Here is a 13,210-nt window from a genome sequence, read left to right on the forward strand (position 1 = left end):
GATTTGCCAAAGTATATTAGATGATACACCGAGTGTCGCTAAAATTATCACTATTTTAAAAGATACGAGCTTCAAATTCTCATAAAAGAGACACAACGGGAACTCGATCATGGTAGTTTCCATGTAACATATCAAATCAAACCCACTTAAAACTAGAGAGTTAAGAAAATGCTATTGAGAATATACGTTTATATTAAAATTGGTTGCATATTTATTTATTGGTTTTAAGCAAATAAAGAAGTAAAATTGGTCTCTTTAACTCTCACAAACCAAGTTCAATACATTCATAACACATGGCAACTTCTTATGACTCCTCTTAGCCTAACTTCCACTTCCTAAGTCTCTCCATCACAAGTCCCACATTTTCATCTCTTCCTCCTCCCTTAAAGATACCTTCCCTTCTTTTTATGCCTCTTGCCATCCTCTATCACCACCCCCTTCGACCTTCCTTTCCACTTCAACTTCTTTTTCTTTCTCCATTCTAGCTCTTTCTCCGTCTATTTTTGCCTCTTGCGACTTTCCACCTCTATCTCCTCCAAATCCCCTTTCCATTCTGACTTCTTCTTCCTTCCTCCTTATAGCTATTTCTCTTTTCCTTTTTGTCTCTTTCTTCCCTTCACCACCACCCCATCTTCCCCCCTCCCGTTCCCTTCCTTCTTCTTCCATCGCCCTTTCCTCATCCTCCGCACACGAGGTGCAATCTAAGAGTATCGATTCTTTTTTAGCAGACAAAACTTGATCCATTGTCGTGTTACTGACATTAAAAGACTTCACCAACACCGATTTATCTAATTTTTGGAGAATGGACAACTTTCCAGATAGATATTGAGGAAAACTATCCTTTGATGTCAGCGTGAACCCCATGAAAACAAAAGTATCATTATTGAAGGATATTTGAGCCATTGGATGATATCTTGGAACCACAAACACATCACCTTCTGCAACCTTAAACCTCGAGTTCTTGCATACTTTTTCATTTGTAGTGGTAGGGCAAACCACCTGAACTATTCCTTGTCCACGAAGCACAATCGCTATTTCTGCACTTCTTGGGTTCCAGTGTGGTCCTATCATCGATCCCTTTCAACAATACACCATCATGAGAGCCATAAACCAAGATAGTAAAATCTTCCTTTCTAAAAAAAGTGTTAAAAAACCTAACCTTTGTTAGATTCACCATGAACACACTGAAATCAGTGTCTTTCAACACATCCAATTGTTTTTTGGTGACGATTGTACTCCATCCATAACAATTTTCAACATCATGATCCGACTCACATATATTATATGCCTTCTTTTTGTTTTTGTCCTTTTTATTTTGGATGTGGAAGATGTCACTGTTCTTGGTTTCTAGAAAGGAATTGGTAACCCTAGAACCAACTTCCTCCATGGAGTTATTAACTACAGGCAATCCTTTCACAATCAAAGGTTGTGTTTTTCCTCTTCTTAGTTCTTCCACCAATTCTCCTGGCAACTGGAATTAGACAGTGATTTCATGCTCTTTGTCAAAATTTTTAAATTTGTTCTCTTTAAAAAGATAGGAAGTGCATAATTTCGGGAGAGAGAGAGAGAGAGAGAGAGAGAGAGAGAGAGAGAGAGAGTACATTTAAGGCGGCTTGAAGGACTACGTTGTCAAACCCTAGCACCAAATCATGAACCCCGACATATACTTCGTCGCCTTGTTTGTTCTGCAACATGTGGAAAATATTGCACTTAATGTCAACTAAATTATAAAACGAATAACATAAGATAAGGCTAATATTGTGGGATTCAATCGATAGATGCTCATACTTGTAGTAGCTCGTCATCTGAATCAGAAAAAATGGCGTAAATCTGAAGTTCCTGCCCGTCGTTGTCCACTAAGTTGTTTTCAAGGTAAAAAACAGTTTCTGGTTGTAGCCTGTAGACGTCTCCGCTCACCAAATTTACTTTCTCAAGTTTATCGTCATCGTTGTTGACGTCCATCCAACTCAGGCTTCCGCTGCCTGATCATAATTAATATTCAGTACGTTTAAGAAAAATCCTTAATTAGACTTCAGTGTTATTGATCTGGTTAAACTCCAAATGTAATGCTTCAGTTTCAGTTTTGTGAAATTCCTATTAATATAAGTTGATCTACTCGTTTGTCGATGATTACTACAGAATATGCATACATCTCTTTCATATTACCTTTCACGTAGTGACTTTGGTTAAGCCATCAGAAATAAACCTTATCAGTAATAATTGTAACATCATTTTATAAATAAATAAATAAATTATTAATTAGAATTGGTCAAACATTTCTTTAATAAAGAATAGCTAAACCAAACGTTTCCTATAAATATGTATTAACTCATTACGATTTTTATGTTTATGATACTTACAACATAGAAATTAATTAGCGTTTATGATACTTACAACATAGAAATTAATTAGCATCAACAAAGTATGAATTAATATTTAAACTAACATTCACAATAATAAATATATGGGTATCAGTAGTATCAATGTCACACATATATAATAAATTAATCTGTTGACGAAAATATTTTAATTCAACCTAATTAAAATCTAACATCCTTATCATGCATGTCTGTACGATTTCAATACTTTTTGTTATATCTATGATTTTATTAAGAACAGAACCTTTTATGTGAAAGACTTAGGACGAACAAGAAAAAAAAGCCCTTATCTTTATTATAATTTTGTATTTTTAAATAAAAATATATAATCAAAAAAATTAGGCCCTGTGTGCAGCTGCCCACTTTGCCCTCCCTGTAAACCTGTAGTTACTTTTCCGGTATTCAAATTTTAAAGTCATGAATGGCTACAAAATATAACTTGTACATTAAACCTGAAAAAGTTGAGAATATATATGTTGTTGGAAATTTAAGTTAACGAGCGCATGCAAGATACCTGAGTTAACATAGAAAATCATTTCCGAATAAAGTTGAACAGGAAGTAAGAGAGACTGAGGTTCCATGGTGATAAAATGGAGGTGGTAACTCCCATTTCTGCCATCACTGATCTTAACAGCCGATATTTCACCAAACTCCGACGACAATAAAGGCCACCTCTCGTCTTTCCTAACCGTAGGTCCATCAATCACCGGCACCGAACCCCCACTACCACCGCCACCAGCGGCAGCTACAGCTCTTGTTGCATGTGGGAAGTAAAAACTTAGAGGAAGTAGAAAGTAAGTAGAAGTGATCAGTGTAAGGGAAAGTGAAATGGAAAAGAGATTAGCCTTCATTTTTTAAATTGTTTTACTTAAGTATGTGTTGGGGATAAAGGCATTAAATAGAGTGAGTATAGTGTGACGTGGTATTTGATGTTGGACACGTGGATGGGAGGTGGTGAGTGCCGGGTGCACCCTTGATTGAAACCGTTGGTTGCATTCGATTTTTTCATGCAGAGTAAACAGTAGCTACTGGTTGTAGGCAGTTTCCAGGAAATTTCTTCCTCGTTTATGTGAGAAAAATCATCATCGGAATATAATATTTTTTTCAGAAAATATATTCGTTAAAAGCCGCAAGTGAATAAGCGATTCTTCATTTTGTCTAGGCACTACTACAAAAGCCGTCATAGGACTCGCAAAATAGGACCCGGTTTTTGGGAAAACCGGGATATATCATAGAAAAACCGGCACTTAAAAGGGGATACGCTATATGACCAGGTTCAGTTTTAAAAACCGAGAATTAATAACAAATTCTTTCAATTCCTTTATTTGTAAGTTGTAACCAAAACTCCTTTTTCTGTTTTCTCCCATTTTCAGCTTTCAACAAATGCACTTCCAATCCCTTTTCTTAAAGTACAACAACAATCAATATTCAAGTTTAGCCTAATACTACCACACCTTTTATTAAATAAATATTATAGTAAAATAACATCTAAGTGGATAAATAATATATTTTTTACAATTAGGGGTTCTTAGAATATTTCGATTCTTATAATTTAATTGGATTAGGATCCCAAATGTCTCAACTTTTTATATTCATAATAAAACTTTCACTTACATTTTATTTTCGCCATATTTTCAAATACTCAAAAACAATTAACAATTTTAAATGCAACATTCTGCAGCTCAAAGGGTTGAATCAATTAGCTAGTGTTCGAGTCAATGGCACTGTGCTAAACCCGATATCAAAACCGGTTCTGGCCCGATTCTTAGATGCAGTTTACCTGGACCAAAGGGACCCAAACCTTGATTACCCAAATTAAAATCCGGATGAAGTAATCTTTAAACTAGAAACCCATACAAGTTTTAACGGTTCCAATTGTCCGGTTTTCAGTAATTCAATCTCATCCATAGGCACATGTAACAGGAAATATAGATCTAGTATGTAATTACATATTTACATCACACTTTGAAATTAACCATTGACTTATAAGTTTTCTTTTTTAAACGATGAACACTTCATTACATGAAAATGGCAGTAAGTAGAACTACAAAACAAGAGACACATGTCATCCGGATACATATAACTACAAGCAAAAGACCATTGTACATATAATTAAAAAATATTCATCATTTTTACTTGAAAAATCAGCCTTTAAAAACTTTAAGCAGCTACAACATAGCTAATAATCCATATTTTCTGTAAATGAAAGCAGCTCCATTTCAGTAAAAGATGAGTTGTTTGAAACAACAAGTGATAGCATTGCATTTTTACACTTAATCGGCTTAGGCAACTGCACTTAAATTTTGAAATCAAGACAAAAGCAATACCAATACAGTTAATTTAGCTTACAACAGCAACATCCAACCAGAAACCGACTTTAGGGGCATGGATAGATGGAGGACTCAAAATATGGAACTACTTGTGCACTCAGCCATTAACACCGGAAATCACATCAGACCCATGTTGGGTAGAACAAATTGACAACGTAAGATTGTTTTGGTATAAAGAAAACAAAGGAATTAAGTAGTTACTTTTTTACTTGTGGGTGTTACATTGAATACATTCAACAAAGGAATTAAGTAGTTACTTTTTTACTTGTATCATTGTTTTAATCAATTTATCCTTATATGTAAACCACTCATTTGTTTGCGAGAAAGTCATCTGACATCTTATTGCAAATGCAGCTCTTGAATATTTTCATTGCTAAAATCCCCTCTTTGTTGTTGCAGTAGAAACCGGAAGAGTCATGATTAACCACACCACTTTATCAAGCAAATAATACTTCTCATATTTTTTGAGTTTCCACAAGACCTTTGCATAGGTCAGCATCTGTTGATACAACACTTAGCCTGAGATTCTTTGTCATATCGATATTAAAAATCTCCGATAGATATCATAATTGAATTCTCTCTTGCTTCGTAAAACATTAAGGATAATACTTCTCAACAAGAAGACAAATCTGATCAATATTAATCACTTTAAGGTGTTCTTTTGAAACTAAACCAGAACTAAGACTTAACAACTCCACTGCCTAATCATTGAATATGCTGTTCAACTCATTTAACTATTTGTCCAATGTGGATGTAAACAAATCTACTCGATAAAAATGTTCAAAGTAACACGATTATCGTTTTCTTGAGGCCGATATCGAGTAGAAGTATATGGAGCTTATCCAACATATCTACTTGATGTTTCTCATAAAAAACGTAACATGTACAAGTAAAGAATCTTATCCATTGTTCCTAGAATCATTTAGACTCTCCTTTGTTGCTGAAACTAACTCCATGACATTAAGAATATATTGAGATTTTTTTGTAGAGCTTGAGAAAGTATATCAATTTTCCCATTACTTCTTTCTTCAACTGAAGACTAAACTTAATGTACATAGATAATTAGAACACCAGGCACCATATTAAATTTGTCTCCAAGAACAAAAGTATCGACTTTATTTCGTTAACTCAGTGCATTCTTTGTATTATATTTCTATCATGCAAAGAAAAATAAATCATAACAAGAAAAATAAAATAAACATAAAAATGATAAAAGTTAAACGAACTAAAACTAAATAAATTGACCAAATATAAATGAAAATATCTAAACAATTTAAGTCAAAAGAAAAATTAATTACAATTTTGGAAAATCAAATTTTACTTTGTTTTTTTTTTCTTTATCTCATATTTAAATTAATTACAACTTTGGAAAATCAAATTTTGTTTTGTATTAATTTTTATATTGTTTTTGTGCCTAATTGTGTTTGCAGGGATATTTCTTATATACTAAGTCTTTCTCTACAAAGGAAGAGAGTTTTGGATGATTAACCCATGGTGTGATAACATATATGATATTCACCTGTTTGTTTTGAAAATTATTAAATTAAATTGTTTGGAGTGGTTTTTTGATATATGGTGAAGAAATTATATGTTGGATCATTAGGGTTATATTTAAATTTAACTTTAGTGTTTATCGGTATATGTTTTCATTCAATAGGAGTGTGTTTGGCGTGTGTCTTGATTTCTTGGGTAGTAGATTACAATAGGTCAATTTCTTGGCTACGAGAATTTGCATTTATGTGGGCTTCTTTGTTTCAGTGTGTGTTTTGTCTTTTCGTGTTTAATGGTTCTTACAAGGTGGTATATATATATATATATATATATATATATATATATATATATATTGGAGTTATAATCTTTATTTGAAAAGCATTTCATATGGTTGAAGGTCTTCTTCTCATTGATGGTTTTAAATGTTCATTGGTGAAACTGTATTGTGGGTGTATTATTAATTGGTGTTTATTATCTTTGTGGGTTTAATATTACTTGATCGTTATTCAATAATCAGGTGTTGCTTATGTCGATGTTCTATAGTTCGATGCTATTTTTGTTTGTTGCTCACAAGTTTGTTGATGTTTTTCTCTGTTGATCCAAAAAAAAAATTGGTCTACTCTAGATTGTGATATATGCTTGATGTTTGACTCCTACAATTCCTGCAATTAATTCCTTGTTGTAAAGTTAAATTTGTTTGAATTCGGTTTCAAGAGTTTGTCTTGCAACAAGTTCAAATTTTGTTGTACATACTATGGGTTCGGTTTGTTGATATAGTTGGATACTTAGCCTCTTGGTTATGCAACGGTTCGATTATAATCCGTTGCCTTTTTCTTTTTGGATGGAATCACATATTCCAATATATTCCTTTGTTCGTTGATGATGCTCCTCAAGTGCTCTTGCGGTTACTGCTGTGTGGGTCTCCGATATTCGATGACACCTCTAAATTGTATGCTATCGGTCTTAACTTCCTAAAGTCTTAATATCTTGGCATTGATGCGTTCATCCTGATCTTAACCCTCACTAGAGGGCTTTATCTGTGGGTGTGTTTCGTGGTGGTATTCCAATTCTAGTGTTTTGTTACTACAAAATCAAAAATAAAATACGGTTGAAAAGGCAATTATAATACAGACATTGAAGCGTATTCTAATAGAACGTGTTTTATTTGAAGAAGCAATAAAATACGGTTATAGAACCGTATTCTATTTAGAAGATATAATACGGTAAACTATGCATGGAATACGGTTGTAGAACTGTAATCTATAAGAATATAGAGTACGGTAATCTAAGTAATAGAATACGATTGCGGAACCGTAATATATGAGAAGATTTAGTACACTAATCTAGGAAATAGAATACTGTTGTAGAACCGTAATTTATATGTCTATTAATAAAAAATCAAATATTAAATAGTTTCGAAACCAATTATACCGGTCTTCCGTTTGATACATGGATATGCGTGTTTATAAAGTTCAGAAATTTAGTCATGAGAAATTATAAAATTGACAACTACAATAAAAAAATAAACATAAATACATTAGCATTTTACGAACAATAATAATTGGTCATTCCAAATAATAAAAAGTAACTATAACAAAATAGTAGTTAAAAATAAAATACTAAGAAACAATCATGCTAGACTCAAACGACAAAGGAGAAGGACAATTGTTTTCATTACAAACCTATAAGACCTAAAAAAGGTAAAAAAAAAACAAACAAAAAAAAACAAAGAAACTTCTTCTATCTTTTTGCACCTTTCTGATTAGTGTGGCTCCATTATTCAAAGTGGACTAGTGTGGCTCCATTATTCAAAGTGGACTCGAACCAACCATCAGCAATGAAAAGCTAATCAAGAACCAAAAGTAAAGATGAGTCAAGATTTTATATTTTTATGTGTAAAAACAAAGCATATGATACATGACTTTGTTTAAACCATAGAATTAAGGCTAATCAAAATAAATCCAATAATAACAAGTGTAGAAAATAGAACTAACCATTAAACACAGGCTTCATTTCATATATTTACTTTGAAAAGTAGTCATCCACGCATTGACCACATCGTCCAACAACTTTTCAGGAATGGGGTTTATATCATTCCAAAGGTTCTATATGCAGAATAAAACAAAAACTCTTATTGAACAAAAGAGACTGTTTGGTGCAATAGACAAAATGAAAAAACAATATTACAAAAGTTACTTACATTCGGGAATGCATATTGCCGATACATGACAAATTCACGCATCCATTTCAACACATAATAGCCACATTCCCAATTAGACGATTGTTGATTGCACTGAAAAAATAAACATTAAAGGTTTTCTTATATATATATATATATATATATATATATATATATATATATATATATATATATATATATATATATATATATATATATTGAGAGAGAGAGAGAGAGGTCAATTACATCAGCAATCGTCCATGTCATTGGATGTGATGTTTCAAAATCTTCATTAAACATTTCAACAGCCCTAAAACAAAAACAAGTAATATTGTTACAATTTATAGAAAGAAATGTCATCCAAAAATATATAAAAAATATCTTACTTTTCAACATGCTTTATGACTTTGTAGGAATTAGTCGGATTTCCTGACTTCTTGATGGAATCCAAAATGTAACCAGTGCGTTGATAAGGGCAAATCACAAGCAGCAACCAATGACGACTAGAATGTTTAAAGTGCTTAGGATAAAAATCAATGAACAAAAAAACATACAACAATTATTATAGTAGACTATAGTACCTTTGCCAATATGGGGCAAGAAAAAAGTCTTTTTCTTGATGGAAATTCATTGTTTCAGCGATGTCAGTTGCAACACGATTGTTGTGTTGGTTAGTCTTGTCCTGCTCATCATGGACACATACTGTTTCGGTGATTGAGTGTGGGTTTATAAATGCACATCTGTTAACCCCATTTGTTGCAAGAATGGAATGTAGCACTCTGAAACAAAATAATATATATTATAAAAATAAAATATTTTAAAAGTTTAATATAATGAAAATTAATACACTTACATTTGATACCAAAGTATACAACTGATGTCAAGCTCTTCACTATTCAACATCTCTAAAATCACATCATGCCTAATGTACGTTTCAACCCTCCCCGGCCCAAACATACCAGGTTCTGACTCAACATGAAATTCTTCAATAAATTTGTTGCTTGTAAAATTATTATACCATGATTGAATGACAGGTCTGCCTTGTAGTTTCTTTGGTGTCACAAATTTTTGTGTTGCCCTCTTTGCAATTGTTGGCAACCGCTTGGCTGCTTGCTTTTTTTGGTATTGTTGGACCTGCATTAACAGACCATTTGAATGTTACATAGGGTTCAAGAATTTCAAGGGACTAATACTAGTTTTAAGCAATTACCTGGTTATCCATAACAGGGGAAACTTTTTTAGTGGGAGGACTTGCATCTTTTTCCACGGATGGAGGCGAGTGGGAGGTCTAGTAGATAGTCAAAGTAAGTGATTAATATAATTATGGTACTACTACAATATTAGAAGAAAAATAAAGGATATGCATGTATACCTTAGTAAGAAGAATCGCATGTCTTGGCCACTGAATAAAACTATAAAGTGCTTCCCCTAGGTTATCAGCATCACTGGTTGGCACAGAGAATATGGAGAGAATGATAGTCACCATAGATTATATCTACTGATACCTTCACATGATCTTTTTGTAAAGGTGTCGAGTGTACTATCCCATTTCCAAATGGGTGGACGCGTCCCTTGGCACATCTTCTTTGCACCATGCTGTAAGGTAGCAACAACTCACACTCTATAGGAACCTGAAACACACATCATGTAGTATATATGTAGCTAGTGCCTTTATATAAGTAATTATTTATGTTATACAGATACACAATACGCACTGATATTTTATCTAATGCATCCACCACTAGTGTCGATTCAAGACTAGTTTTGTTCACCACCGGGCTTGGGCTTGTAACAGTGTCATCAATCGATTTAGCATGTTCCTCTTGCTTAGCCTTCATCTCTTTCAAATCTAGTATCTCATGTTTTTTCCTATTTTTCTCTTTAATCCCTAGTATAGATTGCTTCAGTCCAACATTGTACCCGATTGCCCTCATACGACCAGGATGCTCTGGTCCTAAAACCTCAACCAATAGATTGGATCTTGGTCTAATCTCCAAGTCTCCTTGAGATACTTGCTTTTCTTTCTCTACCTGTACATGTAAACAACATGATCTTGAGAACAAATACCCCATAAGAAACATTATTTCAGGGAAATCATAGCAAAATTAAAATAAATGGATTATTATTGTACAATATTATCCACTAAGGGCTCCATATCTGGTGTTACAATCAATGCCCCTGAGGAGTCACGTTTTAACCGAGCAAATATATATTCCCTTGCTCGTTCGCTTGATATCTGGTGGGCTTTTGTCAATACACCAGACTCCATCTCTTGCTCCCATCGAGGTCGCATGCCACGATACCCTTGTGGGCCTAAACGGGGCGGGTTCTTGTTCATCATCACACTTGCTGTTGCTTTCACTCTTATTTCCTTCATATATGAGGAGCAAAATTACAAACATTACAACATAAATAACCTCACCAGTAAGAAAGTAAATGTGTCACTTCTTATGAGCTAATGGAGAAAATGTAGTAAATAATTACCAAGAGTTTCATACCTTAAATTCGGGCTTGGACTTTTGCTTTACAAAATCATTCCACATGTCTTTGTCTAGGTAGGGGTATTTTTCTAACGGATCAATGCGTCTGTCCATGAACTTGACAAGCTTGGACTTGTAGCTCCTCCATTGTTGATTGCAAACTTTAAGTACCTGAGCTTTGTAATCATCATTTGGTATGTTCCAGTGAGTCTGTAGTAAAAAGTGTATAGTAACTATTATTAACATGTTTAATTATATTTAAAATAAACACACATAACAAGTTTTAGTTATTATACCTTAATATTTAACCACAACTCATCAATCTCAGGTTGAGGCACTTCATTCCACTATTTTAGGATAGAAATCCTAGTTCTCACAGTGACTCCACAATAGGTGGTGAATTCAAATCTGTTATTTCCGATAGTTTGACCTAACTCATTGAACTCAATTTGTAAATGTACTAATTTGTGTTTTGGCTTATCCTTTATAAGAGAGACACTCCTCCCTTTCCTTTGTGGGCGACTCATTGTATTCCTACAGGAACAAATAAGATATCAAGACAAAATAAACTCTCAAGAGTTGTCAGAAAAATTACATCTTATCAAGTCATAAAAACACAATACATATCAACAAAAAAAAAAAAAAAAAAACAGATCAAATATTAGTAATAAGATAATCATAGTAAATATCAACAATAAAAAATAGCATTTTTTTCACTTGTTTGTCGTCTTACAGACTCCTAAATTACTCAAAAACCAAAACTTTGATAATTTTATCACAATACCTAGTAAACAGATGACAATTTTTTAAATATTCATCTGGACATTATCGTGCAAAATAGAAATTACTGGAAAAAACATTTTTTTCTCTATACTCGAACCTGAGAAGAATTAAAAGTAAGAAACATTCTTTCTCTTACCTCGAATCTTAGGTAATACCTGCGCACAGTGGTGAAAAAACTCAGATTTGACTGCAAACGGTTGTGGTGCTGCAACAATGGATATCAATTTTGAGAGGGAAAGCTCAAAATTGACTGCTGTGAAATTCACTTCTGTAAAATTAGGGCTTAATTATGGCTATAAAGTTAATATCGATTTTAAGAGGGAAAGCTCAAAATTTTGGCAGGCGACATTAAAGGATTGTGCAGTTGATGCTACATGGCGGTTATCAATCGAAACTATATTTCTTATAAAAAAAGAATTGCAGACCATAATTAAAGATGGTAAAAAAAAGGCGTGCTTGGTGAAACCTGATATGTGCTAAAAAGGGGTTTTGAACAAAGCTAGTAATTAAATCTTTATGATCTACGGCTCATATATATTTTGGGTAAAAAATGTTTCCATAAATTTGCCAAATGCATAATATATTAATTAAATATTGGTTGACGGTTAATCCTTTTATGGCTATTTTTTCTTTACTTTCATAAATAATTCATGTAGTAAATATAATTATGAAATTGATATTTAAGATGATGATCTAATAAAAAAATGTATAAGGCGGTAATCAAAGATAGTATATGACATGAAGCATGACACGACATGAAAGTTGAGTTTTAAAATGTATATTAGAATATTAAAATTATTTTGGATAATTTAAGTAATTCGTATTCAAAACACTTTCTAAGTTTGTAATTTCGATCCGTTGGTACCACAAAATCAAATTTGAGATAATCCAATAAAATACAATAAAAAAAGGAATAAATGTGAACAAAAAAACTCAACCCCTCCCCCCCACCGACACACACACCTCCAACAACCCCATTCATCACCACAACTACCCTCCACCATTACTACCACCACCACCTCTACCTATGCCACCACCGCCTCCGCCACTACTACCACCGCCACCACCACCACCTCTACCACCACCATGAAAACCGCCTACAACAACCACCACCACCACCTTTACCATCAGTGCCACCACCTTTACTACCACTACAAACTTTTCCACTGTCACCACAACCACCTACCTCTTCCACATCCATCACAACACTACCATCACTGCCTCTAACACAACCACCAGCTCCGGTGGAGGTGGCTGTTGCGGTGATGGTGGTGGTGGCGAAGGTGTAACACCGAAAACCTGGTATGTCTGGAAACCCTCAAGAATTTACGTTTTAGCATAATTGGTCCCTTGAGTATGATGGACGTACCTATGAGTACGCTTAGCGTACTCTACATAAATGATCGCGGAGGAGCCTCACGTACGCAGGGCGTACGTGAGGGTATGTCGGGCGTACGCGTCGAAGGGTCAAAACCCTAAATCCCAAACTTGCCCCCTATTTAATCATCCTTAGCCTCTTAGATCAAATCCTATCAGCTTCTTGAGCCTCTTTTCGTCTACTTTCATATG

At 33.8% G+C, this 13,210-nt stretch overlaps 2 protein-coding genes and 2 long non-coding RNA genes across 4 annotated transcripts; all 4 read right to left on the minus strand.

Annotated features, from left to right (window-relative positions):
- Nucleotides 1–665: 665 nt before the first annotated feature.
- LOC145029157 (vicilin-like seed storage protein At2g18540) lies at nucleotides 666–1,967 on the minus strand. The gene is made up of 3 exons (XM_078977763.1): nucleotides 1,789–1,967; nucleotides 1,602–1,685; nucleotides 666–1,471 (listed from the first exon to the last, which is right to left on the minus strand). The coding sequence occupies exons 1-3, from the start codon at nucleotides 1,960–1,962 to the stop codon at nucleotides 974–976; spliced, it is 756 nt and encodes a 251-aa protein (XP_078833889.1). The 5' UTR covers nucleotides 1,963–1,967; the 3' UTR covers nucleotides 666–973.
- A 5,801-nt stretch (nucleotides 1,968–7,768) lies between these two features.
- Nucleotides 7,769–9,151, minus strand: LOC145029158 (uncharacterized). The gene is made up of 6 exons (XM_078977764.1): nucleotides 8,960–9,151; nucleotides 8,765–8,881; nucleotides 8,625–8,688; nucleotides 8,400–8,492; nucleotides 8,194–8,304; nucleotides 7,769–8,044 (listed from the first exon to the last, which is right to left on the minus strand). Exons 1-5 carry the CDS (start codon nucleotides 9,007–9,009, stop codon nucleotides 8,209–8,211), a joined length of 420 nt encoding a protein of 139 aa, XP_078833890.1. The 5' UTR covers nucleotides 9,010–9,151; the 3' UTR covers nucleotides 7,769–8,044; nucleotides 8,194–8,208.
- Nucleotides 9,152–9,237: 86 nt separating this feature from the next.
- On the minus strand, nucleotides 9,238–10,402 carry LOC145029159 (uncharacterized). Its single transcript, XR_013676401.1, has 3 exons — nucleotides 9,751–10,402; nucleotides 9,589–9,666; nucleotides 9,238–9,512 (listed from the first exon to the last, which is right to left on the minus strand). It is a non-coding gene; the product is annotated as an uncharacterized LOC145029159 (long non-coding RNA).
- A 130-nt stretch (nucleotides 10,403–10,532) lies between these two features.
- On the minus strand, nucleotides 10,533–12,028 carry LOC145029160 (uncharacterized). Its single transcript, XR_013676402.1, has 4 exons — nucleotides 11,778–12,028; nucleotides 11,155–11,392; nucleotides 10,877–11,068; nucleotides 10,533–10,749 (listed from the first exon to the last, which is right to left on the minus strand). It is a non-coding gene; the product is annotated as an uncharacterized LOC145029160 (long non-coding RNA).
- Between the last annotated feature and the right edge of the window lie 1,182 nt (nucleotides 12,029–13,210).

The sequence above is a fragment of the Lactuca saligna genome, chromosome 2, assembly GCF_052625555.1.
Source record: "Lactuca saligna cultivar CGN05327 chromosome 2, ASM5262555v1, whole genome shotgun sequence".
NCBI classification, from domain to species: Eukaryota; Viridiplantae; Streptophyta; class Magnoliopsida; order Asterales; family Asteraceae; genus Lactuca; species Lactuca saligna.

What these genes read in the sequence shown, in the direction of transcription:
- LOC145029157 (XM_078977763.1), bottom strand. Translation starts at nt 1,962, where the DNA reads ATGGACGTCAACAACGATGACGATAAACTTGAGAAAGTAAATTTGGTG. An exon ending in CAGATGACGAGCTACTACAA is followed by an intron (nt 1,686 to 1,788) that starts GTATGAGCATCT and finishes CACATGTTGCAG; the next exon opens with AACAAACAAGGCGACGAAGT. An exon ending in TCCTTCAAGCCGCCTTAAAT is followed by an intron (nt 1,472 to 1,601) that starts GTACTCTCTCTC and finishes GTCTAATTCCAG; the next exon opens with TTGCCAGGAGAATTGGTGGA.
- LOC145029158 (XM_078977764.1), bottom strand. Translation starts at nt 9,009, where the DNA reads ATGAATTTCCATCAAGAAAAAGACTTTTTTCTTGCCCCATATTGGCAA. An exon ending in CTTGCCCCATATTGGCAAAG is followed by an intron (nt 8,882 to 8,959) that starts GTACTATAGTCT and finishes TAAACATTCTAG; the next exon opens with TCGTCATTGGTTGCTGCTTG. An exon ending in GGCAATATGCATTCCCGAAT is followed by an intron (nt 8,305 to 8,399) that starts GTAAGTAACTTT and finishes TTCTGCATATAG; the next exon opens with AACCTTTGGAATGATATAAA.